The sequence below is a fragment of the Corythoichthys intestinalis genome, chromosome 1, assembly GCF_030265065.1.
Source record: "Corythoichthys intestinalis isolate RoL2023-P3 chromosome 1, ASM3026506v1, whole genome shotgun sequence".
Classification (NCBI taxonomy): domain Eukaryota; kingdom Metazoa; phylum Chordata; class Actinopteri; order Syngnathiformes; family Syngnathidae; genus Corythoichthys; species Corythoichthys intestinalis.
This window is the reverse complement of record NC_080395.1, coordinates 46,339,012-46,356,315: the sequence shown is the minus strand read 5'-3', so window position 1 is coordinate 46,356,315 and position 17,304 is coordinate 46,339,012. Positions and strand designations below refer to the sequence as shown.

At 37.2% G+C, this 17,304-nt stretch overlaps 1 protein-coding gene across 2 annotated transcripts in view; it reads right to left on the bottom strand.

Moving 5' to 3' along the window:
* The window catches only part of mrvi1 (murine retrovirus integration site 1 homolog), a 29,582-nt gene extending 19,522 nt beyond the window's left edge, over positions 1-10,060 (bottom strand). The window contains exons 1-5 of one of the 2 annotated variants that reach the window (XM_057834386.1): positions 9,853-10,060; positions 4,446-4,652; positions 2,482-2,588; positions 2,001-2,062; positions 1,744-1,917 (exon numbers count right to left, since the gene is read on the bottom strand). In XM_057834386.1, the coding sequence (XP_057690369.1) occupies positions 1,744-1,917; positions 2,001-2,062; positions 2,482-2,588; positions 4,446-4,517 (415 nt within the window). In that variant the 5' untranslated portion in view covers positions 4,518-4,652; positions 9,853-10,060. Of the gene's footprint in view, positions 1-1,743; positions 1,918-2,000; positions 2,063-2,481; positions 2,589-4,296; positions 4,653-9,852 lie in introns of those variants that run through there. The other variant, XM_057834394.1, reaches the window with a different exon arrangement.
* Positions 10,061-17,304: the final 7,244 nt, after the last annotated feature.

Genomic DNA, 17,304 nt, shown 5'->3' with positions numbered 1-17,304 from the left:
GCTCCATGCAAGATCTTACCCCGTGGCGTCAAAATGATAACAAGAACGGTGAGCAAAAATCCCAGAACCACACGGGGGGACCTAGTGAATGACCTACAGAGAGCTGGGACCACAGTAACAAAGGCTACTATCAGTAACACAATGCGCCGCCAGGGACTCAAATCCTGCACTGCCAGACATGTCCCCCTGCTGAAGCCAGTACACGTCCAGGCCCGTTGGATGATCCAGAAGAGGACTGGGAGAATGTCTTATGGTCAGATGAAACCAAAATAGAACTTTTTGGTAGAAACACAGGTTCTCGTGTTTGGAGGAGAAAGAATACTGAATTGCATCTGAAGAACACCATACCCACTGTGAAGCATGGGGGTGGAAACATCATGCTTTGGGGCTGTTTTTCTGCAAAGGGACCAGGACGACTGATCTGTGTAAAGGAAAGAATGAATGGGGCCATGTATCGAGAGATTTTGAGTGAAAATCTCCTTCCATCAGCAAAGGCATTGAAGATAGACGTGGCTGGGTCTTTCAGCATGACAATGATCCCAAACACACAGCCAGGGCAACAAAGGAGTGGCTTCGTAAGAAGCATTTCAAGGTCCTGGAGTGGCCAAGCCATTCTCCAGATCTCAACCCCATAGAAAATCTGTGGAGGGAGTTGAAAGTCCGTGTTGCCCAACGACAGCCCCAAAACATCACTGCTCTAGAGGAGATCTGCATGGAGGAATGGGCAAAAGCTGTGAAAGGTTACAGAAAACGTTTGGCCACCGTTATTGCCAACAAAGGGTACATAACAAAGTATTAAGATGAACTTTTGGTGTTGACAAAATACTTATTTTCCACCATGATTTGCAAATAGTCTTTAAAAATCAAACAATGTGATTTTCTGTTTTGTTTTTTCCCACATTCTGTCATGGTTGAGGTTTACCCATGTTGACAATTACAGGCCTCTCTAATATTTTCAAGTGGGAGAACTGGCACAATTAGTGGTTGACTATATACTTATTTGCCCCACAGTAAATATATATATGTATATATGTGTATATATGTATGTATGTATATATATGTATGTATATGTATGTATATATATGTATGTATATGTATGTATATATGTATATATGTATGTATGTATATATGTATTGTTTATTACATCAGCACTAATGTGATGTAATTTTCTTTCCTTCAGAACCACACATATACCCACACATTCCAGTCTTCTTCCACACATATACAATACATCAACATCTTTCCACACATGCTCTCATCAGCTCATTGAGTGAGTCTCATATCAAGCGCCATTTTTTGTATATAGTTGTGCCTGTTGCCAAGTTTGATTAAAAGTGCCAAAAGACCCAGAACCTCATACAGTCCATTAGTCCAAATCAGAATCGATAAGAGAATCGATAAAGAATCGACTCGTTAAGCAATATCGATAATGGAATCGGTATCGTAAAAATCTTATCAATTGCCATCCCTACGTAGAGCACAACTCCAGCTCCACAAAAGGCCACGTAGGTGTAGGTTGTTGTTCCAACCAATGACGAGGACATCTTCTAAACAATCTGTTCTCTTACTACTGTAATCTTGATGGCTGTCAGGCACTGCTTGTTTCAGCAGAATCCTCATTAAGAAAACTGTCTGTGCTGTTTCAATTGGACTGAAGTCCTGCACCCACTGGGCCTGTTGTAGAATTGCTTTGAAACCTCTGCTATCGAGAGTTAAGGATATCACCAGCAGTGTGTTAGTCACCTGCGGTACAGTCGGAAAGGCTGCTTGTGGAACGTCGGCCCCGGCGCATCAAGAAGCGGTCGCTGACCTTTTTGGCTTGATCCAACAGCTCCAGATTTTTTTGACGATCCTCCTCAGAGAGCTGTATCTCCGGGAGCTTGTCTTTTAATAGGTCAATCACGTGACCTTTGCTGTCTAAGAAAGGACATTCAAGTCCAGAAGTATTTATGTTGTTATTTGAATGTTTTATGTTGTTTTTATTGTTTGTTTTTACCAACCTATTGTGGTGATGGATCCTGCAGAGGAGATTCTGGCCAGACGAGCTCTGGGACTGTGTGGCCTATAAAATAGCAAACAAATGATGCAGGCTTTTAGATATAAATACTGTAGATAGTGTTACCAGACCCCCAAAAATATTAAAAGTTAGAACTTGAAATTTCCTGGTCTTTAGTTAAGTAAATATATAATAATTTCCTCTCAGTGGTGATTGAATTTAGGTTGTAACCATGGCAGCAGCGCATGCTGACAACTGAGCTTAACACCCTGGCTGACCGCCCAGTTGCTAGAGCTCTCTTTTGAAGGCTCAGGCTTTTGAAGACTAAGTTCACACAACTTATCCTTTCAAGATCAGTTTGCTCATACAAAAATTCAAGTATTAGGTTAGCATAACTAATAGGAAGTTTTATTTTTTACAATCACATTCTCACTATCTGAGGAGGGCGGAGCACTACAATGGAACATGCTTTTGAGTGTGCTCACCTGGCCTGCTCTCGAGGACAGCCATCTTGCAAGGCAATGGAGGCCTTCTGTGGGTAGATGATGGTGGGGCCAGTCATGACGACAGGGCCACTCTCAGCAGGTGCACACTATCGAAAAGCACCACAATAAAACCAGGGTTAAAAGCTCATCACACAGTATTTTCAATCACTCAGAAATGATTATAAATAGAGGGATCCGATCACGTCATTTTCAAAGTATTGGAATCAGCAAAAAAATATCGGCCATGCCTTTTTAAAATATATGTATATTTTTTAATTAAATTGTTTTCGAATTGTATTTAACGTTAGACATAATATGTTACACTCATCCAGAGTCTATAGTTCAGGCTTAAGATAGGGTTATCAAATCTATCCCAATAACAGCGGTAATTCATTTTTTAAAAAATGTGTCACGTTAAAATATTTAACGCAATTAATGCATGAGTTGCACAACCCACTCACACATTGTTGCAGTCAATCTGTAATGGCGCCGTTTTACCTATATAGAGAGATAAAAGGCAGTGTACAAAGAGTAGAGTGAATTTTGGCAGCCTTTGCAGCCTTATTATAATAGGCTAAAGCCTTACAATCCCTCTCCCTACAATTAGAAATATCATGGGAAGCAATGTGGGGAAGCAAGGTAGCAAATGATCTCTTTCTTAACACCTTGTGTTATTTCCCAATGCAGAGAAGATATATCAATTGGTAGCACTCCGCACAGTTATGGTTCCACTTCCCATCATGCATTTGGGTTGAATGGCTGCTGCATCATTTACTGAAAGCTCAACAAATACACTAGATGGCAATATTTAGTCACAATATACAAAGTCACAAGTCTTTCTATCCGTGGATTCCTCTCACAGAAAGAATGTTAATAATGTAAATGCCATCTTGAGGATTTATTGTCATAATAAACAAATACAGTACTTATGTACTGTATTTTGAATGTATATATTCGTCCGAGTTTTATTCATTTTTTTCTTAATGCATTGCCAAAATGTATATGATCGGGAAAAATTATCGGGAATGATTAGAATTGAATCGGGAGCAAAAAAAAGCAATCGGATCGGGAAATATCGGGATCGGCAGATACTCAAACTAAAACGATCGGGATCGGATCGGGAGCAAAAAAACATGATCGGAACAACCCTAATTATAAATATTAAACAAGGTGACTGTGAAGGAACATTACCATTACAATGACCAAAAATGCTAATTTAGATACCGTTGAAGTACAGGAAAAGGTCAAATATCAGTCAAGTTTATACATGTTGACATTTTGCATTAATAAATCAAAGAAATGTGTTGTTTGGATGAGGACATTATGCTAGGTGTCCAAAATTCCTGCAACGTGAGACCTGATATGTTTCAGATTCTTCATTTTAGTGGAAGGTCATAATTATTCTGGTTCATGGGTGGAGAAATCACATGAATGAATCAATTCATTCCCATATTTTGATCTTGAACGAAAGATATGATGGTGAGTCCAAAGGAGAGATAACAAAAAAGTCATGCGCAGCCCACTGCAATTGTAATGACTATACAATGTAGATACATTTATGAACAGATTAAATTGCTCTGTAATTCCATCATAATTGTGTGAATAAATAGTCTGTGTTCAATCATTTGTGCCATTTTGTTAGCTCACAATATAATTTAATTCAGTTGGCATTTTAATGATTTTAAATATATTAACCATAATGAAACAAATAGTCCGAAATATTACCACATCCTTCACTTACTGTATAGTAATTTGGACTCTGCACTTTTCCAGACAAGGCATTCATCAATGCTGTGAAAAGGCCAAAAAGCCTACCTTTTTTGGAGGAAGAATCATGGAGTGGGAACACAGAGAACGATTCTTCACCACAGCCAATTCGATTACTCAGGCGCAGCTTTTATAGACTCACATGCTTTGGCCTAATATGTGCTTCTTCAGAGAAGGACACTGTGTTGTGTACTCACCGTACTGGGAGAGCTAGAAGAACTGTCCTGATCCTCGGGGGAGTCCTCCTCTTCCTCAGGCAGTGTGGGCATGGCAGGGAGCAGACAGGGTCGGGAACGGGTGAGGGGGAAAAAAAATCTGCCCTCAGGAGTGGAGTCGTCGCTGGACTCCTTGGCGATATGTCGAGGTACAGATTCCTGCAGAAAGTCCTTTGCCTCTTCTCGGACCTGAATAAATGTAAAGAGTTTCCATTTTTGTGGGGGGTTGCAATGAGTGTATTCACTGGACATTATGTGTGTGTGATAAGCCTAATGCAATCGCTTAATTTTTAACAATTTATGAAAGCCAAAAACAGATTGATGCAGCCCACAACCTCATTTAACACTTGTGATTTACACGGTTGCAGGAACCTTTATAATTGAATATTTTTGGGAAGTAGCAAAAAAAAAAAAAAAATACATAAAACCTATAAAGACTTGGCATCAACATGTGCACATCAAATTTTGGGTCATGTGGGCCAACATTTGGTGTGGCCTACATAACCCAAAAAATCATGTCCACATATGTGGAAGCCAGATCTCAATTATTTAATTTTTAAAAATAAAGATATTCTTTAGGAATGAATAAATCTATAAATTGATAAAGTGTTAATAAGAACTACATTAATAAAATTATAATGATTAAAAACATAAATACAGTTTGGTTACTGCCTGCAGTAACATTTTAAATGGAAGTCTTTTATTTTTATAGTATTCAACTCATCAACTGCCATTGACAAAGATATACAGTACATGCATTTCCTTTAAACTTCATTTACACTAGAATGACTAGCTGTGAATGCTCATCTTTCAAAGTCATTGATGGCGCTAAGTGTTGACTATCATATTCGCCCCTCCCAGTCAAAAAGGATAGGACTTCTAGCACCGTCAATGGCAGCCAATGAGTTAACAAGGAAGTCACCTGAAAATACCACAAAAGTGATAGGAAGTGACTGAAAATATAGCGCCCTATAAAGGGTTACCTCACTTTGCTGTACATAATTATAGCAATACTTTGCCACTGATGCAGCAATTATGCAATCGTCATCTTAAAAAAATAAAAAAGCATAGACATTAAGTGCGTCACATCTCATCAGCGTTAAAAATCAGAGTTAAAGAGGATGCAATGTCACACTTTATAAAACAAATCCAAAAATAGGCTTTGTGCAACAGTAACAAATTGATTGGAAACAAACTACCTCCTGCTATTAAACAGACCTATGACTCAACCAAAATGAATATACTGTACTTTTGTAAACATTTGATTCATCCATTGGAAATGAATGCTGAGTTTGTGTTGATGTAACTGACTGCCATAGACCGACTGTGGCAATGAGATTTTCAAAGACAGTATTAAATAAACACAGGGGCGTTTACATACACAGCAAAATAAGTAGTGATTACACATAAAGCAGTACGGAGCAATGACATAACTACAGCTGTGTTATCATTTGTAGGAGATAAATCAGGCTTGGTTTACGACAGATGCTATGTTTTTAAACACTACAGACCAATGTACCATCATCATACAGGGTTAAATTTTCTTTCTTCCAATATCGATGATAATCACTGTTTAAACCTCCCTTTGAACTTGCTTCCCTCTTTTGAAGCAAATGGATGCAAATCACCACACAGTGCCAGACCACTGTACTGTACAACACATTTGCATATGGTTCTCTATTTGCCATTGTCTTGTAATAAATGTGTATTTTCCCTTCTGGAAGATAGAGGATATGAGAAAAATCATGGTTCTTTGAAGACACCATGCAAAGTTCAGTCAATGGGGAAACAAGCCCACATTGCAGTGAGAAATGATGACATTTTCTGAAAACAGAAACATTGGCTAAAAGGAAAGATTGTTTCAGAACATTTTTAACACCTCTTCAGAGCAGCACTCTACATACTTTTCATCTAAACATAAGGGGGAATATGTCTTTTTCCATCCAATCCAGAATACCGATCCAATTCTTCATCCACTCCAACTAAAAATGCACACTACTGACCATTAGGGTAGACTGCATTTCAGAAATATAAAAAAAAAAAAAAAAATATATATATATATATATATATATATATATATATATATATATATATAAAATAAGTTAATCCTTTCATTTACGACTTAGCATTTTAAAAATAAATGTTACATGGCACTCATTTAACTCATTGGCAGCCATTGACTGCACTAGACGTCCAATCCATTTGGACTTGGAGGGGCGAATGCACATCATAATGAATTGGATGTCTATTGCCGTCAATGGCATGCAATGAGTTATATACTGTGAAGAAAAAAAATCCACTTTTGAGTGTGACTTGGGACCGTAATCAGTGTCTGTTTGTTTGTATTCATTTCAATTTGATTAATTTTGTACCGACTAACATTGTATTAAAGCGGAAATTCAGAATTATTTAGATTAGGCTTAATCTTTGTGTTGCAGGGGTTTAATTAGTTGGTGGAGTTGATTTCAACAAATTCCCTGCAGTTTGTAAGTTATTTGTTAGTTTCAGGGCTCCGGAGTGGCTAAGCTAGAGCGAGTCAATGGTCCCTTCCTAGTATGCTAATAAAAACTGATACAGATCTACGAACAGCTCCAACATAGTCAAATAAATTCAAAATGCAGATCATTGTTCCAAAACACCCATGCGGCCAAAACAATGTCCCACCAAACTGGCGTAATTCATTTCATTCTGCAGGACTTTTTTTTTTTTTTTTTTTTTAATTGCTAATACGACCACAACAGAGAGGAGTGATTCGGCCACTCGTGCTCATGCTGCATTCATGGAAAGTGAGAATTCGGATGTATCCCGCTCGGCTGGTACCAGTTGCGACTTCAAATCGTTCCGGGCAAATGTAAATAAGATGGCCGATCGCGAAAAGTTTTTTTTTTTTAAATTATTATTTTGGCCATAAAAAGACATTTTGACCTCCAGCAAACCTGCCTTCTCGTAAGCGATCAAATAGTGGAGGCGTTCCACTGATAGTTTTTTCCAGATTGGATGTTGAAATCTCTAATTTCCCACCTTTCTCGAATGCAACATCAGTCTGCTGAGTTAACTGACGGCCGATAACATGGCGAAATATGCATTTAGTTGCTGTGGAAACAGACAGAGGAAATGGGCAAAGTAAAGTTTCCACAAATTCCCTATGAAAAACGAGGAACAATATATACTGGTTACTTGCCTCTGGCTAGGACATAAAAAAATCAGCGGTGAAAAAAAACGATGTGATATCACTCCGCTCTGCTCTGCAGAGCTGCTGGATTACAAATGTTGCTGTTCATACTGCAATAATTGACATGCAAAGATAGGTTTTAATAACTTTATCCTGAAGCATGGGTCATCAATGATTTATATGATATATGTGCATATCTTGTTTTTATTGGCATGCTAGGTAAGCCCAAATGACTCGCGCTAGCTTAGCCACTCTGGAGCCATGAAACAAACAAACGACTAACAAACTACACGGAATTCCTTGAAATTAACTCCACCGACTAATTAAACCCTAGCTAACGTGAAGATTAAGCCTGATGTAAAAAATTCTGAACTTCCCATTTAATTTATAAATTTATAATAATGATAAAAAATACCATCAGGATGATTAAATTAATAAACTAAGTGTCCGGGGGAATTTTTTAAAAATTACCAAATATGTAGTGACTTGCTCAATGAAGAGTTAAAGATCTTAAGTGCCAATTTTTAAAGAGCTGTTCACGTTAGTCCCCACTGTACCTGAAGGAGTTCATTTCATTGAGCTCAGGGGTGCTCATTGTTTTTTCCTCAAGATAAAAACGGTTTAAAAAAATGTTTTTTCTTTGATGCCACTTACCCAGACTAGTAGTGTTGTGATCGACTGGTCTACAGTACGTAATGAGCATCCCTGATTTAGTTAAATGCTAAACAAATGTAATACACATCCACACATCTGCAGCTATTTGTGCTGTCAACCCCCAAATACAAAATGCTAACTGCCAAAAGAAACAAGGCCAAACTTATTCTCATGAAATATTCTATGGAATGACTCATTGTTAGAATTCTTTTCTTTCACCTTCACCGGCTGATAGTTACATTTGATGAGACATGACACCTTGGGTACGATAATTTCAAACACTTGTCTTTATTCTTTGCATTTTACAGATGTGCATGTGCATTTTTTTCTTTCAGGTTGTAAACATTTTCCTTCCGTCCCTAATTTTATTAACTCCTACTCAAGATTGAAAGTCCGTATATTTTTAGGGGCCGGCAAAAATATGTTAGACGAATTTGACCAGGACTGCTTTGTTAGAAAATAAATGTATACAAACAAACAATATCTGTTATGTTTTGTTGCAGAAGAAAGCCTGTTTTAATTTCATTACTCTTGGATATCGCGATTTGAAATTAACCTAAGGAAGATGGAAAATGATGCGACCACAATCTTTAGCTTTGAATTTCTATTATTGGGGGCTCAGCGAAAACGCTGACTGAATATGAACTGCGGAATCAGGGATTATATAACAGGCAGGTCCAAATGAGACACATCAAGAACAATGGCCATTTTCCACTCTTCAACCCTTTGCAAATTCTTCTCCATCATCGTCTCTTTTTTTTACGATTTCTTTATGAGAGCACAACACGAGAATGAAAACGACATGTCAGATCAACAGTCGTAATTTAACTCAGTTTTCTTAAGCCATTTGTATGAAAAATGTCTTACGCCGAATCTAAATTCTATGACATCAACAAGTCAATTTTTGCATTTGTGCAGCATTTGACAGCAACTGTCCTCCCAAACGTGACATAAACATACGGCACAACTCTGCATGAAGCTTCACATTGCAGACGTGACTGTGAGACAGTTTATATATTTGCTGAGTGCTTTGATTATTTCCTGTGGGACAAAGGGACAGAGCATTCACAGTCCAAACACAGTCTTGTTCTTATATAAGATCAACCAAACTGCTTCTAAAAAGCAAAAAAAAAAAAAAAGAGACACGGGGACTGTCATTCTGGTTCCTCTCGTGTTACATAAGACAGTCCCCTCTTGCCACATCTGTGCATAATGTGGTTGGGTCAAGCACGGGGCCCTCAGAGGAAGTGCCTTGGTAGAGAACCACAATGTGAGATAACAGGGCGAAGGAATAAAAATGAGTGAACAAAGATGTCGAGTCAGTATATCTTTTAGCCAAATGAGTAGATTGTCTAACACAAACGACAAATCTAGCTTCGCTGAAACAGTTCTATATTCTAGTGATAAGCAGACCTTAAAGGAGATGCCACAAGACACACATTCAATTCTACTGCTGCAACACCAGCAAAGGTTGATCTGCACCATCTAAAATAAGCCCCCTACTTAAAGACCAAATTCTAGAAGACCTCCATCTGAGGCCGTCCAACCAGCATGGCACATTACCTGCGTCCAGCTCTGGTCCCCACCGGTCTTCCCCACTCAGGCCGACTTCCCACCAACTGTCACCACACTCTGCTTTTTCTCAGAAAATGTCTCCAGCCTCTTGGTCTCCGCTTCCTTCTCACATCCCCTCGGTTCCCTGTCTTTTTTCAGCAGCAGCCCCTCTTTGACTCCTGGGAGCTTTGACCATTTAAGGAGAAGGGCTGTATGGCTCTTTCAGCTACTTCAGTCTGGGGCGGTGTGGGAGTACAGTTAGTCCTCTACCCGCTTGGCGGAAACAATATTTCCCTCTCAGACATATTAGACTCTGCCTTGCATGTTAAATTGCATTTTCAAGCTTACAGTTGCGCTGACTAGATTGCCGTGAAGGTTTAGTCCTTTATAGGGAATTCCTTTAACTCATTGGCTACAGTTGAGGAACGCAAGATGTCCATTTTATTCAAAATGGAATGAACATCAAGATCCGTCAATGGCATCAAAAATATGAGTTTTCACAGACAGTCCTCCTAGTTTAGATGAATTGGATGTCAATTATTGTCCATTGCAGGTACAGATATTAGGGCTGCCAAACGATTAAAATTTTTTAATCGAGTTAATCATAGCTTGAAAATTAATTAATCGCAATTCAAACCATCTCTAAAATATGCCATATTTTTCTGTAAATTATTGTTGGAATGGAATGATAAGACAAGGCGGATATATACATTAAACATATTGTACATAAGAACTGTATTTGGTTATTATAACACTAAATCCACAAGATGGCATTAACATTATTAACATTCTTTCTGTGAAAGGAATCCATGGATAGAAAGACTTGTAATTCTTAAAAGATAAATGTGAGTACAAGTTATAGTAATTTTGTATTAAAACCCCTCTGTATGTTTTCGTTTTAATAAAATCTGTAAAATTTTCAGTCAAAAAATAAACTAATAGCTCGCCATTGTGGAAGGTAGTGACTGAAATACACCACAAGGTGTCAAGGGCGAGTTTTAAATTAATTAGAGATCTAGCCAAGTTTTTCTAGTGCGTTTTGCAACCTCTACTGACACCGTAGCTTCCGGGTTCATTGTACCTTACGTTCATTTGAGTGTTGACTTCACAACGTACGAGACCTCTGATAGTTTGTATATTGTGACTAAATATTGCCATCTAGTGTATTTGTTTAGCTAAACAAAATGTTTGAATACAGTTTGACCGAAGTATGAGTATTATTTTGCATGGCTATTTTGATTGGGAATGCCAGTTCTCTTTGCATTGAGCGCTTTTCTTTTTGTGAAAATTATTTTTTTTTGAGAGATAGGAATATTATTTTTGTTGTGCTTTCAGTAAATGATACTGTAGCGACTTAACTGTTCTGCCCAAATGCATGATGGGAAGTTGAGCAACATGACTATCAGTGGTGGCTGCAAAAGGTATATCTTCTCTGCGTTGTGTTCAATACAGGGTGTTAAGAAAAAGATTATCTTCTGTCATTCTAACCCACGTAGCTCGCCACAATAGTTATAATTGTTGTGGAAGAGATGCCAAAGCTTATGCCAATAAATTGCACGGCCCCAATGAATGTCTGAGTCCACTCCTCTCGCTTGTCTCTGCCTCTTAGCTCTCAATATACATAAAAAGGCACCATTGTAGTCTGTTAGCGGCAACGCATGAGTAGGTCGTCCCACGCATGCGTTAAATGTGTTAAATATTTTAACGTGACTAATTTAAAAAGTTACGCGATAAGTTTGACAGCCCTCTATACAGTATTTATTCCTATATAATTGTTCATTTTACTTGAGCTATTATTTTCCATATTGCTTGTGTTATTCAGTGGGTCTCTGAAAGAAGTGGGAGCTTTTCTCCCAAGGTTATTGCAAGCAGATAACAACAAACAGCAGCTATAATTTTCCACTTAATTGTGAACCATTTGAAGAATTAACATGTCGGCTGGCATTAGCCTGCCTATTCACATTTTGAAATATAACAAAAAGAGTATGAGTCGGAAGGTCGAGACTGAATCTTCTCGAAGGCTCCTTGGGAGCTCCAAAGGACGTTCGGAACATTAACATTCATTATATATTTATCTTGGGTGATTATTGCTGTCATATTGTTGTTGTGTGTCGTTATCTCATTTTCATTAAGAGAATTAAAAGTAGCTGTATAAAGAGAAAATCAACTTTTTTCTTCTTCAAAGGCAATGAGTTAAGTTCAAGTTACTTCCTGTTGATTTTTTGCTAATCATTATAGGCCAATCCCAGGCCAGCGCATGGTCGCTGTCAACGCTCCCAGTCAAAATGGATTGGACTATCAGTGCAGTTAGCAGCAATGAAAGATGAGCATTCATGATCAGTTTCAATGAATTAGGTGTCTATCATTGTCAATGACAGGCAATGACTAAAATAGTGTGATATTTAAAAAAACAACATTAGAGTGGTATCAATGTATTTCTGTTTTTAGTGATTTTAGCATTTACTAACATTTTAGTCATTTTTTAATTTTATTTTAAAATAAAAAAGTAAATTTAAAAAAAAAACTATATACAGTGGGGAGAACAAGTATTTGATGCACTGTCAATGGGAAAACCCATTGGCAGTGTATCAAATACTTGTTCTCCCCACTGTATATATATATATGTTTTTTTAGTAGTATATTGGAAATTACCTAATATAGTCACTTGCATTGAGGATAAAGCAATCACGCAGAATGAAATGACAACGCAAAATTAGTAAATATTTCGTGTCCACGACAAAGTTTTTCATCTTGTATAAAAAAGGAATATGAGGTGGGAAACTAAATACCAGTATTTTCAAATATTGTTTATACGTGGACTAAAGAGAACATTTTTGTGTGCAGATTATTTTCATGTAAACATCCTTTTCTTCACCTGCACCATGTCAAATTGTTTCACTTTGTTTAGACTTTTGTACAATCAGGACATACATCATGCAAAAATGCGTTTATTAAATTATTCAATTTACTAATATATATATAAATTTCCCTTCATATAATTGTAATTTCACTAAAGAAGATGTCTCACCTCGTCGCAGCAGTCTTGTTCTGTGTCACCTGTGGAGAGAGATAGAACAGTTGATTTGCATTTAACAGGAAATAATATGCAATGCAAATTTTACAGGACGGTAGCCTGACAAGCCATAAAATGGTCTGGGAAGACGTTGTCTATTCTATTCTGGCAGGTGTTGCCAGAGGCAAGTTGATTTGTTTAACTCTTGTTTCAGCAGGTAAAGTTACCTTCCCTCGTCATCTTCATCACTAGTGGCAACAACAACCCAGCAACCAAGTCCGGAGACATGATTGAACCATCTACTCAGGTTTCTGGCAGTGACACCATAAACTGGGGGTTATAATATCAAATGGAAGTCATGTCCGTTCAAAGAAGTTATGATTTCCGAGAGTCAAATTAGGCTTGCACTTCTGTATCGCAAATAAACAAGATCTTTTTATGTCTCGGGCCATCATGTGAAAAAGATGCAATGGAAACATTTGCTTTTCTGAAGGGTCAGAGGGGCCAGGCATCCACTGCACACACACGCACACATTGGCCAAATGAATACTGGAAAACTAAATAAAATAAACACACAGGATAAATTATGAATTGATTTAATTTTCCCTACTTCATTCCACAAGGAGTGCATTTGCATTTTGTTTACATTATGTGCATTTGCAGTTTGTTCACTTTGGCCACAAATACTTTTGTGTGGAAAGCAATTTTGTATGTCAATAAAATATTACACTCAGTCACTCCACCCCATCAAAATCTAGTCTTTCCTGTCCTCCCTCTTGGATGTCTGTTGCCGTCAATGTTACTGAATAAAAAATGTAACAGACTTCTAAATATATCTCACCCATCTAAAGTTTGTCTCTAAATTTGCCTATTACCACCTACAAAATACAGCCAAAATTAAGGGGCTTATGTCCAAACAAGACATGGAAAAATTTAACCATGCATTCATTTTTAGTAGATTGGACTACTGCAACAGTATATTTGCAGGTCTTAATAAAAAATCAGTCAGGAAGCTGCAGCTAGTACAGAATGCTGCTGCCAGAGTCCTTTAAAATACAAGGAAACTGGAGTGTATTAAACCGGTTATGAAATCGTTACACTGGCTTCCAGTGAGTCAAAGGATAGACTATAAAATATTACTGCTTGTCTACAAAACACTTAATGCACTTGGAGCAAAACACACGCTTGATTTGTTTGACCTGTATGAAGTACACTAAAAAAATGACTCCAGTAGGTTGTAAAGTTTACTAAAAGACAATGTGCATCTTCAGCAAGAACAAATCATGGTTCCAAGGTGAGCATGATTAAATCATGCAGTCCATACATAAACGTGAACAATGAATGAGTAGCTAGATTAGATCATGTTGATGCAACAAAATGTTAACGTGCCTTTCCAACCAATTGCAATAGTCTCGTCATTTCTCGCGAGATTTAAAAGTAGGGTTGCCAACTCCCTGAAAAAATAAGTGACACCTCATTGGTAGAGCCGGCTGGCTCAATACCCGTCACCATTTAATTATTATTTTGTTTTTGAAAGGTGATTTTTTTTTTTTATTAGATGGGGCTTTGCAAGACACAGGCCCAGCTAGTAAAATTCCTCAACTTTATTTTTCTTTCTTTCTTTCATAATCTTATTATCCACGTTTTTACGGCGCACTGGAGACTCCAAACTGTTTGACCGACCAGCACCGTTTAAATATCAAAATGACCAGAATTCCATTCATTTTTAATGGCAAGCATTTTCCCTTCATTTTCAATGACAGGAAAACATAGGTGGTTGGGATTTTTGACCACTTACCATTACAGCCTATTGACATTGAACTGGTGCCTAAGCAAGTCAATACCACTGACAGCTATGTACGTCAATGCCATTGACTATCATGAATGTCGCTACTATTGATGCCAATGTACTGGATTCCATTGAGGCATATATACTGTAAATTGATGCCATTGACGGCCATTTACGTTAAAATTAGGGCTGTCAAACGATTAAAAATTTTAATCGCATTAATCACAGCTTAGAAATTAATTCATCGTAATTAATCGCAATTCAAACCATCTCTAAAATATGCCATATTTTTCTGTAAATTATTGTTGGAATGGAAAGATAAGACAAGACGGATATATACATTCAACATACTGTACATAAGTACTGTATTTGTTTATTATAACATTAAATCCACAAGATGGCATTAACATTATTAACATTCTCTCTGTGAAAGGGATCCACGGATAGATTCTTAATGGATAAATGTGAATTTGTATATTGTGACTAAATATTTCCATCTAGTTTATTTGTTGAGTTTTCAGTAAATGATACTGTAGTGACTAAACTGTTCTGCCCAAATGCATGATGGGAAATGAAATCTCTCAACAATGGCTGTGTGTGGTGGAGGCAAATGCTATATATTCTCTGCATTGTGTACAGCGCAGGGTGTTAAGAAAAAGCTCGCTCGCTTCAATAGTAAAAACTGTTGTGGGAGAGACGTCAAAGCTTTTGCCAATCAAAAGTACAGTCCAAATGAATGCCTGTATCCACTCCACTCAATTGTCACTGCCTCTTAGCTCTGTATATACGTCAAACGGCGCCATTGTAGTCTGTTTGCGGCAATGCGTGGGTGGGTCGTTTCGGGCATGCGTTAAATATTTAAACGTGATTAATTAAAAAAATGAATTACCGCCCGTTAACCCTATAAATTTGACAGCCATAGTTGTGCCTTATGTTCGCTCAACATGTGTGCTTTATGTTAAAAGAACACAATTGCTAAATACTTAAGGAAAGCAATTTAATCAGGTGCAAATTTTGTTTCTTTAATGTCGGTTCAACATGTATTTTGGGGTGAACACGAGTGCCTAATGTTGGCTAGACATGTGTGCTTTATGTTAAAAGAACACAATTGCTAAATGCTGAAGGAAAGCAATATTATCAGGTGCAAATTCTTTCCATAATTTTTTTATGTCAGTTCAACACCCCATTTTTTTTTTTTTTGTGAAACCTAAGGTTGTCTGGAACCAGTCTGCTGTATGTTCCAAGAACAAGAACCAAGCAGGGTGAGGCAGTAATTAGTTACTATGCTCCTCACCTCTGGAACAAGTTACCTGAAGGTCTGAACATATTCTAAATTTCGAGTTATTTGTTTTCTATTCTTTTTTGTTTTGTTTTGTTTTATTTCCATTTCCCATTTCGATTAATATTGTTTTTTTAATTCTCTTGATGATTTAATGTAATTTTAATGTACAATTTTATTTCCTCTTTCAATTGTCTTTGTTTTTAACTTTTTAAAAAATGTGTTTATTACGAATCATTTTAATCTCTGTGGATCTTCATGTGATGTAAAGCACTGTCAATTGCCTTGTGTTGAATTGTGCTATTCAGTTCAAATAAATCTGCCTTGCTTTATTTACCCTTGCGTTACATTTACCTAAGAGACTGATCCCACTCCCTCCTCATGGTGATGCTGTTGTGCTGTTTAAATAATTGCCTGTTGGGTTTGTTTTTATCTTCTTGTGTGACCAACAGAAAAGGAAGTCATTTGAATTCATTTGTGTCTGAAGCCGTATTACTGTGATGCAGCCATCATACCATTCATGGGAAACTGAGGGGTCTCACTGACTTCTGTGATTACACCAGGCAGAGGACTGTCCATTCGGTCGTTATCCTGCGTAATGCAATCAGCTGAGTAGTCTGGACCAGCTGACAGCTCTGGACATGACTGTTTCAGAAAAGTGCAAAGGCAATACTTTATTATCCTTACTACAGTATTTTATTTTATTTTATATAAGAGATTTTTAAGAAAATGGCTTATCATTAGATTATTGTTAATGCTTTTATTTGAAAACTTTTCAATTGTTGAGAATCATGCTAATGTGTTAGACCCCAAAACAATTGGGTCATTTGAATAATGTAATGAGATCTATTACATGATCTGTGTGAAAATGATCTATAGTCATGGAAAGTTGAAGGATTTTTTACAGAAGGTTATACAGGATTATCTTGTTGGAATTTTCTAGGGGCACCACTTCAAATCGTAGTAAATCCTCACTACAACAGGATTGTGGAACAAAAAGAAATTAATGATGGTCAGTTTTTTTGTATGCATGCATGGTATATTATTGTCTGAGAGGTTTTATAGCGTGCTGGAAATTAAAAACTACTGTAGCACCAGTCATTTTTCAAAGACTATTAAGAAGTCAAATCTACAATCATCACAATATAACCATCTAGAACGCTTAACTTTTATTTAATTAAGCATATCCCAAGTAGAAGTCAAATTTGATATTTGAAAAAAATATGAGTTGATTTAGGTATTATTTTAACACTTTATATTTTGTTTTTTCCATGGTATTGTTTTAGTATGGCCATTGAAGTACTGTTTGCATCTGTACTACGGTAGTTCAATTTGAAACTTTGGCATTGTGACAACACTTACTGTGTCCCTATTACAGTA